General features: G+C 42.2%; 1 protein-coding gene across 8 annotated transcripts in view; it reads left to right on the top strand.

Annotated features, from left to right (window-relative positions):
• Ca-beta (Calcium channel protein beta subunit) overlaps positions 1-9,662 on the top strand; it is a 13,858-nt gene extending 4,196 nt beyond the window's left edge. For 6 of the 8 annotated variants that reach the window (XM_022807948.2, XM_022807946.2, XM_022807945.2 and 3 more), the window contains 7 exons: positions 3,814-4,024; positions 4,343-4,505; positions 4,823-5,128; positions 5,560-5,731; positions 6,102-6,290; positions 6,804-7,415; positions 8,872-9,662. In XM_022807948.2, coding sequence (XP_022663683.1) covers positions 3,814-4,024; positions 4,343-4,505; positions 4,823-5,128; positions 5,560-5,731; positions 6,102-6,290; positions 6,804-7,415; positions 8,872-9,246 — 2,028 coding nt within the window. In that variant the 3' untranslated portion in view covers positions 9,247-9,662. Of the gene's footprint in view, positions 1-1,193; positions 2,318-3,813; positions 4,025-4,342; positions 4,506-4,822; positions 5,129-5,559; positions 5,732-6,101; positions 6,291-6,803; positions 7,416-8,871 lie in introns of those variants that run through there. The other 2 variants (XM_022807949.2, XM_022807953.2) reach the window with 2 other exon arrangements.
• The last annotated feature ends 6,164 nt before the right edge of the window (positions 9,663-15,826 follow it).

Genomic DNA, 15,826 nt, shown 5'->3' with positions numbered 1-15,826 from the left:
ATATATATATATGCCTATCTCGCATTTGTCGTGTACTGTTCTCCACTTGATTCTATGACCTTTCGTTTCTACTCCAGAGCAACTTGCGCCTGCTGAGCGCGCCTATACCTTCGACTCGCGTAGCAGTAGTATTTCTACTTCTTGTAGATATTAAACATAAATTACAAACAAATGCAATTCATCGACGAAGTGCCTTTCAGTAGATAGGTCAGTTTCTCTTCCACAATTATCCAACGTTTACGTTTTTAGCAGCGTAAGCCATTTTTATCGGTAGGAGTATAGTGCGCGTGTTCATTAGGTCTCTAATCAATTTAGATAAGATCTACATTCCATTCTATTATATCTCAGTATATGCGCGTACTCCATTTCTGCGGGCCTCGAATTTCTGTGGTGGCGTTTTATAAGGTCGTCTCGATCACCGCTCCCGCTATTGTACCTTAAGGCTGAGGGCTATTTGCGACTACGGCATCAGTGTGGGTCAACACCATCCTACTGGTATTGGAGTTCACTAGATGCAGCACGAATTACCACCTTGAGGCAAAGAGGAGCGTCGCAACTGCACAATGCTGGACTATCCACTTTCCACAGGGGCAGCTCCCTCCCTTTCAGCAATTCATCATTGTTTTGCTTCTTCGCCAATTTAAACTTAAACTTAGCTTCCATTACCGCTCGTTCAAAATAATTGAATATTTTCTCTAAAAAGACAAAAGCGCTTTCTGCCCCTTTCAGCCATTTCCTTTCCTCTCGTCCCGCTCAGTCCCTTTAATTCTTCTAGAAAGCCACACGTGGTGAAATTACGTGCAGGCTGCCTTTCTTATAAACACGTACCGTAATCGTGTATTTACTGCTCGTATACTTAAATAATTATAAGAAATCGATAAAATTGTTCGGATCGTATCGAAAATTTGCCCTCGCTCTCTCTCTCTCCTCTCCCTCCCCCCTCTGCGTAGCTGTCTTTCTTTCTTCGCTTTTCTACCTTCGTAAGATCTTAATAAGAAAACTAGAAACGCCTTTAAACAGTCCATATAAGCGTAACATCAGTTGGTAACGGGTTAATAATAGTAGTAATCTCGCGCTTGATCAGCGGTTGTAACATACTTTCCTTGATAGTATGTCGTTCAGTATGCTGGCTGGTTTTATAGTTCGTAATATGTTGAACGAGTTGCGTTGTTAATCTGATCTGATCATTGCAGCAGCCCGTTGACGGCTTAAGTATACCAGGATCATCGTAAACGCGCCGGGCAGACAAAGCCGACCTGCCAAAGCGACGATCGCCGTTGACGGCTGCGTTGCATAAAAACCGTTGCTTTGCACTCATTCCCCTAAACGCTTGTGACCCCTCCTTCCAATTCGCCCGTCGACGTGTTCACGTTCGTGTCGACGACGACGGATTCACCCAAGCGAGTAACCACGTGCGATCCAGCAGCCAAACAAAACCTCTATCTACCTAAATCAGAGACAGTAAACCACAATAGCAACAAAAGCCGAAAACAGAACGCTCCTATATAGTAACAATATCTCTATTTGCTCCGATGCCACCTACTAAGCCTATTCTACGGCTGCTTCTGCAAATCCCTTCTGCAAGCTACTCTTCGTACGACCCTGGTTTTCTTCAGCGCCATGACAATATAGGCTGAAGTCACCTATCACCGCTACCACGCACCACCAATCAACACCAAGACAACAGAGGGAACGAAGATTACTACAGTTAGCTATTACCGCTGCTACTTCACCCACACCTACCGCCACAACTCTAAGTACAACAACTAACCGTTAATATCACTGCTGCTATAATAAGCAGCTTGCAATTTCCACAACTCTACACTATTCAACTACTAGCCGAGACTCAGTTTCTCTCAATATGTCATAATATGTATACTGCTATAGATTATCGTCGTCTGCTATCTCGCTTCGCTGTCCAAGAGATACGCAGCACGTAAGCAGTCAGACACCTCTGTGCAGTTGTGTCCATGTTCAAGCGGATTGTGCGGGCGGGCCGTCTTGGAGCGATTTTCGTGATTTCCCTATGTCGATCCCTGGCTAATGGGACGATAATAAGCAGAACAGCCACGTCTGAGGATCGATCTGAGATCTGGAATTTCAGACTTCACCACGTACGTCAACAACCAGTGACAGACAGAGACGACACGCTCAAAAGCGCACAACAGCATTAACGTCGTGAGCAGTACAGTACTGTAGCCATAGTGACACCAACGGACGTTCGTTTGCTCCGCTCGACGGAGCGACGAATCTGCCAGGCTAAGTCATGCGACGCGAACCCCACGACCGAAGTCATCGGGCACCACTGCTTACAAAGGTGAGGATCGACCTCCTGCGATCGATCTAAGTTGCTCGAGTCTGATCTGATCTAAGACCGTCATATTGTCCGTGTGTTGTCGGTTATATCCATCGGTCTGACCGATAGTCTGTCGGATTGAATTTTCTGACCGGATGCACATACATGTACAATCGGCGCAAAAGTTTTACGACTGACAAGCTCTTGTTTATTGTATGTTTGACTCTTGTAATCAGCTGATTCTGGTAATAGCAGACTGATTGATTTATTAGTAACCGAATGATCGATAATTGCAATGTTTGGATCCGAAAGTTTGCCTTGACCGGGTACACTCCGATCTGGCGGATTCCAAGGCAGCACCTTTCCTCTCCTTCTTGTTTTTGTCATTAGCCATTTAGTTGATCGCTTATACCAAAATCAATCGGCAGTTATGTTAAGAATCGTGATAATAACACCAATACTAGTGAATAGTAGTTGATGTTTGATGGTTATTAGAAAAAGCACACGGTGAGGCAGGAAAGTGGCGAACCGTTTTGGTGGGGCGATGTACAAACGAAGTGTGCTATCCTTTCTTGAATTAAGGTCCTCACCTACGATACATTCATCTTAACTGATTCGTTCTCGGGTTTGAGCGAAGTGCTCACCATGCATCAGGTGACACGACTCAACGATACTGACAAAAAGCAAGCATGTGCGCTAACCGTGCTCTCATCGGCTTGAAGACAAACTCATTCTCTTTCTAACCTTCCTCAGGAGTGCTGCCGGATCTGGAGCGCCATATACAGACTGACATACCCACTCTCCATTGTTGCACACAGCAAGAGATTGTCGACTCCTACTTAGGTGCTTTGCTAATGCGAAGCGACACGCAAGGATGTGATGCGATGTTCCTCATTTTTCCCCGTAGAAATACGTAACAATGCAACTTTAGCCTCCTTCCGCTGCTTCTTGATGAAAGGATGACCCTGATCTATTTAGACGATTGCATAATAACTAACAACCGCGATAAATTCTCGCTTCCTGCCCACAAGTACACACATTATCCCAGCTCATTTTCCATCCCCTTCTTTTCTTCAAATATCGAATCCCACTTTTCTGACCTTCTTATGCATTGTTCCTCCTGTCTTCACGTATCGTGATTAGCTAGACCTATAGACGGGAATACATTTCTTTGGCTGACGCATGCGACGCTTTCATTCGTTATCTTCTCGATTTATCTTCGCTTTACGGCAGCATGTTTACTAGGGACGTTTCAGTGTTAGCAATGCTTCTGCTATTGTTAGTGCAGTTATGACGCTTCCTTTTATTGCCGCCATATATTTGTATATGAACATTTAAATGAGCAACGCAAAGTTGACGGGTAGCTTTTAGCGCTACAAGGTCCATGATAGTTGTCTGGAGTAGTTCGGTTTTGATTTGCTGCAACTGCTATCGCTGACATCACCTATATGTGTCTTCGTGATCGGCTTTCGCTTCCCTTAACACACTGTTCTTCACCGATATTCGATATACTACAGGGCTCTGCAGACTCCAACTACAGTCAGCCGTCCTCAGATCTAAGTCTCGATGAAGAACGGGAGGCACTGAGACGGGAGACTGAAAGGCAGGCGTTACAGCAACTTGAGAAAGCTAAAAGTAAGGCGGTCGCATTTGCGGTGCGGACAAATGTTGCCTACGATGGCAGCCTCGACGATGACTCCCCAGTGCATGGATGTGCAATCTCATTCGGTAAGTATACAATCGGTATTCGATGAATCGAATGCATGCTTCGATGATACTATTGTCTACTTCATTTCGACAGTAAGGGAATTTCTATGATTTGTATCTGTTATGATATCATTTGATACTGGGCGTAATTACGTAACGTCTGGTAGCGTGCGACTGTGCTATATAAAAATCATGCCAACAATTCGTTCTCATTTGAGAATCATGATCTTTAGTTTCCGCTATTTAGTGAAAAAAGTCCACCAGGGGGCAATACAGTGGGTCAACATGGCTTACACATCCGCGCAGTCCTTCTGTATTAAATGTATTGGCCAATTGCAGGAGTCAAAGACTTTCTTCACATAAAGGAGAAATACAATAACGACTGGTGGATCGGACGCCTAGTCAAGGAAGGATGTGATATAGGTTTTATTCCTAGTCCAGTTAAATTAGAAAACCTTCGACTGCAACAGTCCCAAACAAGAAACACCAAACTTTACTCTAGGTAAGTTTAGCGCTGAGTTTCCAGGACAGTATTAAATCAACAGGAGATAGTTATGGCACACACGTATATAATCGCAGAAGCAAACACTGCGTTCCTGCTATCGCAATGAATCCTAGTTGTCGCCTCGCAGAACTTATTTTTATCGGTGAATGATTAGAGGCAGACATTTTCCAACGCAAGCAGAATCTAGACGTCAACAATCGAGTAATCCATCGAAACGAACTTTTCCGTAACCTTGTAGTTATGGCTTACCGCTAATGGTGACTATGTCGAGTTCTGGTTTTTTTCGCTATTCGGTGTGTTGATTCGTTTCCCAGAGGTTCGACCCCTCCGACGCCCGACCAGAATGGCCTGGACAACCAGATGGGCGGCGATGATAGCGATAGTACACGCGGCGGCGGCGGCGGCGGAAAGGGCGGGCCAGGGGCGTCTTTGACAACACCCCCGCCAAATAAGGAGAAGCGGAAACCGTTCTTTAAGAAAGCCGAGAACATTCCCCCGTACGACGTTGTTCCATCGATGCGGCCCGTCGTGTTGGTCGGTCCCTCTCTCAAGGGCTACGAGGTTACCGACATGATGCAGAAAGCGCTATTTGACTTCCTTAAGCATCGCTTCGAAGGAAAGTAAGTAGTGAACAAATCGACAAAAGCAAAACGTCCATTGAAAACTTACTGCCGGAACATCAAGTAGCTCGAAGCGAAGTCCACTATCTCGGGACTTTGTCACTATCTTTGTTTTATGCAGTTGTAACGCGAGGTAATCATTCGATGAGCCCTAGCCATTACATGGCCAACCATTACAGGTCAGATCAACGAAGCCCTCGTCGTTACATATGAAACTGGAGTTAAATACGTGAATGTCAGATATTTCATAAAATTTAAATATAAACGGAAAGCTTTCCGTGAGGATAACTAAGGATTGCTTGCTTTTTAGTCATTTTCGATGCAGCGATGCGTGAAGATATAAAACGATTTGACAGCCAATCGTTCCATTCGAATCTGGCATGATCATTTTCTTTCATTCTACCCTTCTATATTCGCCTTTGACCTTCCAGAATCATTATTACTCGCGTAACAGCGGACATCTCGTTGGCGAAGCGGTCATTACTGAATAATCCTAGCAAACGAGCCATTATGGAGAGGTCCAATTCAAGATCCTCATGTCTAGCTGAAGTTCAAAGCGAGATTGAACGTATATTTGAATTAGCCAGAACCCTGCAGCTTGTGGTAGGTATAGGCCAAGTTTGATACCTAGAAAAAGGCTCGACCGAAAAGTCCTGTACTGATAAATTGTCCACTTCCAAATTAAACTTCAAATATGCAATATTCAAACATCTAGGCGCAGTAGGGGGTCGTTGTATTTCTATAAAACACATTATATCTTAATAATTTGTATACGATACTAAATAATCAAAACCGAATATAGGAAAGCCTGTCATGTTTTCTGTCACTGCCATGTGGCCGAAATGCCTATTATATGTGTAATAATATAAGATGCTTTTCTGTTTCTTAGAACCATCTCAGTGTTGCTCGTCACTCGGGCGATTGTAATAGTGAAAATTGACGCATCGAAATTTTTGGTTCTTGCGTTTCGCAGGTGTTGGATTGTGATACGATAAATCACCCGTCACAACTAGCGAAGACCTCGCTTGCGCCAATCATGGTCTACGTGAAGATCTCTTCGCCGAAAGTGCTTCAACGATTAATCAAGTCTCGAGGAAAGTCACAAAGTCGCAATCTAAACGTACAGATGGTCGCTGCTGAAAAGTTAGCACAGTGTAGTCCGGTGAGTAGGTTGAGACTTAGATTGATTCAGTGTCTTATTCGTCAGCCTAAGAATAGCGCTCCTCCGACAAAAAATGGAACCGAACATTGTAACAAATCATGATCATCACAATACAGTGAACGAAAGCGAAAGCTCAAGCACGTTAGTATGTCTGGGATAGACGCAGTGATCGGATGAACACCTTCACGTCGAACGAGTGCAGGATTAGTAAGTGGCATCATGTCGTATTAATATTTAAATTCTCTTGAACATTTTCAATAACTCTACCGCATCTTATACCCTTAGCAGTTGCAAATTACCCAGCCAATGATCCAGTTGATTCGTTTTATTAATCATACCGATATATTGGATCTTTATTAAACGAAGTCTCGATGTAAGTAGGCTTTCACAGCATCATCGGATCGGTGATAAGGTGTTGACAGCGGTCATGTTGCAAGGTTAGTTCTGTGGAGAAGTGCCTATGTCTCTTTATATCATACACATATGTTCTTTTCCATGTCGATGATTTTGTAGGAGCTTTTCGATGTGATATTAGATGAGAACCAATTGGAAGAGGCGTGCGAACACCTGGCCGAATTTCTCGAGGCGTACTGGCGTGCCACGCATCCGCCTATCATCGTGCAGAGTCTGGCACAGCCTCAGCCGAGCGGCAGCTCGCATCATGCCACGCACGCGACGAATCGGCACGGGAGCAACGTGCCCCACGTGCAGTCCCCACTCGACCACTCTCAGATGAGCTCCGGGGCACATATGGTAAGGCCTATTACAGGCCATCCTGGACACCCCGTACATGAAAACAACAGTTATCATCACAGCCATCCTCATCAACAACAACAACAACACCAACAACAGCATCCGCATCAGTATCAATCTGAGCATCATTCTACCTCCGATATCCATAATCGTGGCCAGCGAGACTATCGAGGCCACAGCCAAAACTTCACCCCACCCCCCAATTCGAGACACTACCAACCCTTTTCATCCCACCACCCGAGACTTCATCCTGACCACCGTAGCAACCATCTCCATGACCAACTCCAATCACCCGACCACTTCCACAATAGAACTTCAGACCAGAACTTCTACCACGACTCCTCAACTCTGCCCATCCGCCCTCGTGTCGAGGTAACTAACCTTCGCAGCTCAACTTGAACTCACCTGTGTTGCTGGCGCACGAACCAGTGACTGTCTCTCACTATTACTACAACCGGAATATCGATAACAGCAGGAATCCAAAATAGTTATTTTCTTCAGTGAATTCTCTTTTTAACAGCCACTGCTACGACAGCTACTACTTGTTTTCATTTATTTTCAATAAAATGTGTTACCCCTGCCTAATTCCATGACCTTGCATCCTACTTTACCGCTACAATAACTGTTTCTATCAGACACACATGGGTGCACAGTTGAACGACCGGCCATCTTCAAATTCTACGTAACCTATTCTTTGAAGCTATCAATGAATCACGAGAACGTCATCGAGAATCAAGTTAGCCATATTAGTAAATGCTGAAAATAGAGCAGTACAAGACAAAACCATTGGCTGATTTTCATATGTTAACCACATTACAGAGAAAATCTTTACCAAATTACGGTTTATATAAAAGTAGAACATCAGGTATTATAGAGCACGTGCGGGTTTTTTGGAGATATGAAATGATAGTATAATGGATGTCGTGCGTTATGAGTGGCACACGAATTTACTCGATCTATATCATTCTACCTTAAATTTCCATTCCATTAAGTTATTTGATAATGTTGGCTACAATTGAAAAGCAGTTTTCCCATGCCGACCTCAATCGTTTTCCATACTGACCATACGAATAGTCTGTGACATCGCCTGTATATGGAAATTACTATGGATACTTACGTTATGTCTCCGAGACACCTTGTCACTTCAGTTGTAATTTGAAGAAAAACAAAAAAAGAAGCTATTTAAATGTGCATCTTATGTCAACTTTGATACTTACTTATTTTATTATACTTATACTTATTTTATTCAATTTTGCCCGACGTCCGCCAGGGGGCTCTAACATTTAACAGATTCGAATTAGTTGCAGTAATTTCTTTGGTTTTTGTACATCTAAATTCACTGCACCATTAAAGCCTTCGCACAGATATGAAGGAGCAAGCATGCACAATTTGTAGATTTGTTGAGGCATAAACGGGGAGTGCGTCTTCCGGGGTCTTGCTTTAATGTACAGCATGTGCACTTATAGTTCTGCTAGATTGACAAAACGGCTGTATTACCATTGACTGTCCGAACCGTTTCGTTCTCTTAACTGGCCGTTTATCGTCAGGCCAATGCTTTATGCCAATTCCGTTTGTGGGGCATTTGCCTTACTCACATTTCAGGACATCGTATATCTGTACGGAGCAACGGTAATTATTTCGTTTCAACGCTGCACTACCGAACTTGTTCGCGTAATTTTTTTTTTGATTAAGTTTTCAATCGTACCACACTGTTTAACTGTGTGACACCATACGCAATGGCAATCATCCTGTATAGTTACCTTCCACACCACTGTCTTGATGATGGACTTACTAACAACTTGTGTTTCTGCCCCGCTTCTCATTCTAGATTTCATCGCCGGGCAGTGACGAGTATAATCAGTACTATCAACAGCAGACGCATCATCATCAGCATCATCAAGCAGGCGTACCATCGGGAAGGAGTCAACACGAACAACGGGGTCCACCCCCACCGATCCCGTCACCATACCACCATGGTTACGATAGCCCTCCGGCCAGTCCTCCCGATCACGATGGAGGACATCACAGCGGACACCACAGGACTCATGGCAGCCACGGCCCGCACCAAAGAGACTCGCGAGGATATCCGCCAGCGCCCAGTCGGGGCTACGCCATGGAGCAGGACGATTGGTGTGACCCCTATATCGATGACTATCAAGGAGACAACCGCCGACAAAATAATTACCCCGTTAATGTGCAATAGCAAAGGCAAAACCAACTAGAATGAAATTGTGCAGAATTGTTTGACCCATCTACTAAGGGGTACATTTCGAGGATGAAAACGAGAACGTTGATTATTTAATAGAACAATAATTGAAATGAAATCTAAGGAACTGAAGGAGAGACCTGAAGGGGTACCTCGAGTAGGCATATATATATATATATATATATATATATATATATAGATAGCATATTTGTATGTTGATATATACGTATATTTTTGGTACATGCGCCAAGCACCGACGGCGGTTCGAATCTTCGGCGTTGTTTGTTGTGCTTGGGTCCAGGGGACTGCCGGGTAGCTGCATGGACCTCAGTGGGAGAAGAACAACATGATAATTATAAAAATAGTGATTGTAATAGAAACAATAAAACTTTCGACGGTCTGCCTGACTCCAATCCTGCGTGGTGGCATTTCAACATGCTGACATTTAGCTTTTACATCGAGAACAGCCGTTTGGAAAGCAGCGGCACAACCAAACCAAAACAACTGCGGAAAACGGTGGTGCGTGCGCCAGAATCGATGATGGTGTCTACTTCGAAACGGAAAAAGCATCTGCCTCAGAGGCATCGAGGGAAAGACGACGAGAAAAAGATCAAAATGTCGAAAAAGGAGTCGCTAAACATTTTCGAATGCTTCAATGAAATGAAATCTAGCCCTAACGGCCAGCTTTTGGTGGTAGATGCCGTCTGCCTGGTCATTCTCAGCCTAGCCTCGGTCAGTGGCATAAGAAACTGATACCAACGTGATCCAGGATGGTCGCATGGGGAACTCGCTTATAAATCTAACTTCTATCTTAATGAAAATGCTAATCTGATGATTGCTAGCTTGCCTAATTAGCAATGACCGCAACAACATAGCAACAAATCGTTGTTGTTCAACTAGACTCTCCTTTTTTCTCTGCTTCTATACTGGGGTCCTCGTAAGCTTCTTCCTTGATCGATCGGTATTGATCGTCTAAGCGTCCAAAGATGTGGCGGATTTCTGTTTTCATAGTGGCAGCATCAGCAGGATTAGCAGCAACAGCAGCAAAAGCTGAATCGGCTCGAATCTTTCGCTATCTGGTCGGCTTCAGATTTATCAGAGGGGGTAATACTCATCATTTTTAGCAGTTGCACAGTTTGGTACTCGCTAGACACACATACATACAGATATTTACGTGTACGCGCCGCAAGCGGCAGCTCATTCGTGTAATAACACTGACGATGTTATTATTATAAATTTCTTGACCTAGAATGCGCTTTAGCGATCACAGTACATTATAAATACATTTTAAATAGCGGTTTATGTCTGCCATGTTATAGCTGGCAAACAAACACTGTTGTCGCAACATATTTATATCTTTGCGATCTTTTAGTAACGACTAACAACAATTATATCCTATGAAAGCTAGTGAAAATGCGAAAAATTGTATGGCGAAGTTATCAACAAACCGATGACAACTACCTTTATACTGAGCGCTCCTATGGTCGTCAGAAGACCCGGAAAGCTTACGTTAGTGGTGGCTCGCCATATAAGCATTTCGCCTGTAACATATATGCATGTATATATATCTACGTAGTTAAACATTTTGACGAGCGTTTCGATCAAGGAAGAAAACAACATATATAACGATAACTAACACCTTCTTCACGTATCACGTTTTAATCGGTCATCACCGTCATGTCAGAGTAATAATAAAAAAAAAATCGATAGTAATACAAATCAATAACAACTACGAAAGTACACCCACTTGTCATAGTGAGAGACATGATAAATTCCTTATTTACCAATTGCTGGCAGATTGAGCGCCTACCTAATAATATTTAGCTACAAATATTGTTTGAAATACTGTGAAATCATACCTATGGTTATCGTTGTTCGTACGGGCACCGTTATCGTTTCGTACAGTATACGCTGTCCTAATTTCTTATAACGGTAATGTCAAGCCTGATCCCCACTCGAAAGCTTGCAGCATCCCTGTACAATACACGATGTCTGAACAAAGTAAAGGATTGATATCTTTCTCTAGTTATCGTTCAGCCATAGACAAGATTGTGCAGAAAAATGTATTTGGAACGTTTTCCGGGTAAAACAAACTAGTAGTGGACAAGGTTGAAACACGCTGCTCTGACCCCTTCCAGCATAACTATAAGCATCCAAGCGACACCGTGTTTTGCCATGCTAACTTGACGCTGACGACCGTCCTATCTCATGGTTTTGCTTGCCCTAACCATTTTATAGATCGCCTAATATATTTTCGTGGTCGCAGAGCGAACTACGTTGACACACGCTCATTAAACCGCTCACGTGGGGTTCTTATTGCTGAATGGATGTAACGGGATACACGCTTTCGACCGCTACAATGTGTATTCCGACTACATGTAAAAAAACTGTGCTAACTTATGATGTAATCCGCCGCACCACCGCCACATTTTTCCCTGAAGACCATCCTGGATGCTGGACCATCCTGGAAACGTGCCGTTACTCACCTGTTCGTATCAAGTTCGCGATTGATAACTAGGAATTATGTCACATAACGAATCACAATTAATCAATCTGATAATAAAATATATACGGATCTGTAGATACAGCAGCAGCAACACGCAACTATACAATTCACAACGAAACCACGATCATCCATAAAATCGTTATTAAATACGGAAAAAACATATTTCGTAGGAAGCTTGTTTTTCTCTCGATATGGACACGTTATATATATATATATATATATATATATTTAACGTCGCGTGATAAGTGGCTATGGTTTTACTATAACTATTATTATTATTATTATGATAAAAGTGATTTATACAACGACCAGCTTACAATAATGATGACACACTTTTGCCGCTGTTAACATCTACAACAAGAAATTCACATTATTATATATATATATATATATATATATATATATATATATATACATTAAGGTAACAGCAGTGACGATGACGATGAGAAAACCCACTGTAAAGTATTATAAATCACCTGAGAAAGAGAGTAGTTTCTTCGATCCTTTTTAATATTTATTAGGCGCCTGGTGCAGATATGGAACGGAAAATTAAAGAAATTGGGTAATTAATTAGTTAGTCTAAGCCCAATGGTGCTATTTGTTATAGTATTAGAAAAGCAACCACTGGGCAATGTTATTACACACACACACACACACACACACACACACACACACACACACACACACACACACACACACACACACACACACACACACACACACACACACACACACACACACACACACACACACACACACACACACACACACACACACACACACACACACACACACACACACACACACACACACACACACACACACACACACACACACACACACACACACACACACACACACACACACACACACACACACACACACACACACACACGCACGCCCACGCACACGCACGTACACATATGCGTAGAATTACAAGTATTGTACGATTTTAACAACACGTATACCTGCTTCAGCAACAGAGTTCACCAGACTCACGTCAAGCCAGCGAACGACAAGAAGGAACATAACAAGTGTTTTTGGCTATAAAACATACGATGGAGCAAATAATAATAATAGTATCTCGAACAAGTACCTGCGAACTGGATCAAATACCCACCTATCTTTGCAGTTTGTGTCGTACGTTTTTATGTGGAAGCTAGCTTTTAGTATAACCCTTGTTGCGATGTCTAACCCTACTAGCTACTTTTAATGTAGGATACAGTTTTGTCTATGAACTACGAAGTCAGTATTCACCGAGCTACGGAACAGTTATGATATAAGTAGCCCCATTCTTTCGGCATTTTTATTTGAAATGCTTCAAGAAGTTCCGGCGTGACTTTACTTCAAATGACACTGATACCGAATTATTTTCTGATGAAGTTCGTTGTAAAATTAATACTTATATCTGAAGGTGTCTGGTCCATGACGCTGCGATGTTCGACACTCGCCCAGCAACCAAACTTACAACAGACATAAATTCCAGCATGCAATTATCTGTGACAGAGAGTCATCTAGTGACATTTTCGCGCCACACAGAACACCGTTTCAAACCTTTTCGAATTTATGCCAGGGCAACAATTGGAGCTTCACTTTTTCGGTTTCTTCATAAACTTTCGTACACACAAACTCGGTTGCAACACGAGCGCCTACAATAATATAGGATAACTACTACTACTACTACTACTACTACTACGTAATGCACAAGAAGCCAAAACGGACATAACTAACAGTTTGAACGACGACGAAAAAACAGGAACATCAATTACGGCAGCAACTGGGGCAATTCGAGCGCCTATTGTCGAAATCACCACTGTAAAAAAACAGCGAATAAAAAACAACGAAACTTATTCAAACAGAACTTAGAACAGACGATCGACACGATCGTTAGAGAATTTCGAGAAGGTAATAATATTGACTTGATAATACGCAGATGCAGTAAGCATATATATATATATATATATATATATATACTTTGTAGCAGAAATAGAGGGAAACAGTTATTGAAGGCAGAGAAAGGAAGCTTGACTCAAAGCCTATGCAAGAAACGACTCCAAGCAGTTTGCAACGATAACAATAGTGACGGCAGAAGCAATTGTTGATTTGTTCAATGTTTGACCTGCTAATTTCGTCGAAAGGCTAATAGTTTCCCAGTCGGAGCGCTTTCTACTGAGATCGTCCTGATTGCGTCCTTGTCCAAAAGTTCAAAAGACAAATGATACCTGGGCCGGTTATGGGCCACAGGTTTCATTTAACACTCGTCGATAGATTCGTTCATTTAACCGGTTTGACAGTGCACTACCGATTTCAATCTGCATATGCTAAAGATCACACGGAAAAAATAGGACAGAAAAAATATCCGAGTACGTTTCTTATAAGTGCATACATTTAATTACCTGTTAAATACCATCTTGCCTGTGATTCGTGGTTGGCTCAAAATTTTTATCACTCGTCTTATAAGTCTCAGTTTAGCGTCACAAGTAAAATTTTTCAAAAATGTCCCACCAAAATAGCCTACGATCAAAAAAAAAATATTCGATGCCTTCAAAAATTCGTACAGCCATATATACAAGGGAAGGATTGTGATGACTATAATGAACACTTCCGGAAGATACTATCTGCTCCCCCCCATCACCTCAAATATGGTTTGATTTACTTTGCATCTGAGGAAGGTTTTCGGATTTAAAAAAAATTGTGTCCATCAGACATACGTGTCAAGCCAAAAACAAACCATCCATTAGTGTCAGCAGAAAGTTCGACGTATCACTAAATTTGCTTCAATACAGCTTCCCTAAGGATATGTATATGCTAATTTATGTAGATTAAAGGAACGCTTCGAAGTGGCTAGGATGGTGAGAAAACTTGCGCAAACTATTTCTACATTCTATGGATTATGCGGACACGGTTGTACTATAATGAGTGCACACATCTGTCGTATTGTTACTGACTAATTATAAAGACAGAGTAATTTCTCCTATAGTATTAATATTACTACTAAAAACATGTACATATATCAAAAGCTAATTTTGAATTGAGTAAACTGCTAACGAGCCAGGTCCCCTCAGTCGAATCGGAACCTGCGGCGTATCCGAGATACGTAACGCTATAATCTGAGAACGTGAAACAATTAATTTTTCTAATATTCCAGTCACTATTTCTACTATTACTACCGAAACGATGGCACTGATTAAAGACAGAGCAACCACAATGTAACTTAGAATACCTGGGTCAGCGTAAGAAGAAGAAGAAGAAGAAGAAGAAGATACAGTAAAATGATATTATAAGTGAAACAATTAGACCATGATTACATATGAAGTTAAACCCGGCGATCGATTTGATAATCGCACAGCCGTAAATCTGCGAGTTTCCTTATATTGCGTTTTGTTTGACAACGTACTACTACCTGCCATTGGCAATCACAGGTATATCCTCGATACCTCATCTATGCAGCGTACATGCGCAGTTTATACATATCTTTGATCACCTATCTAAAACTATAGCATTTTCCTTTTGAATCAATGTTAAGACACTATATACGGACGAGTTTAGCATTCGGCAGTTTGTAGACGGTAACTAGTCGTTTTCCTGCATTTCTGCCAAACAAGCCTAGGTCAGCTGAGCCCAGCCCAGCCCAGCCCAGCTAGCCGTTGCGTGATAATTCGTGCTGTTTTTCAATGGTCGTATGTTATCACAAAAAAAATGCGGGTCTCGGGCTGTACGCAAGTGGGTTATGCGTTGGCTCGCTTCGCGGTTGCACCTTATACCAGGTGATTTGTTGTCGATCGGTTTTTTTTTTCGAGTCAAGTAGTAATTATGTATAGCTTTTTTATTTAGGCGATTTGAACAATGTAAAGCCATATTGGATAGCTGTGGAGCTATGCAAACTAAGGACGATTACTGAACACGGATTAACAAAGATCCTCAGGGCAGGAAGTTTGAAAAAAAAGCCTGATCTTGTTTGTAAAACATTTTTTATTATTGCGTCTCGATTCTTCTCTCTGTCGATAACGGTTACTATAGCTCAATAGTCCATTGTATTACGAATCGATCGTACCTAAACAATTGCTCTCT

This window comes from Varroa destructor, unplaced genomic scaffold, assembly GCF_002443255.2.
Source record: "Varroa destructor unplaced genomic scaffold, Vdes_3.0 BEIS01000005.1, whole genome shotgun sequence".
In the NCBI taxonomy this organism is placed as follows: domain Eukaryota; kingdom Metazoa; phylum Arthropoda; class Arachnida; order Mesostigmata; family Varroidae; genus Varroa; species Varroa destructor.
Note: the sequence above shows the minus strand (reverse complement) of the source record. Positions and strands in the feature narration are given on the sequence as shown.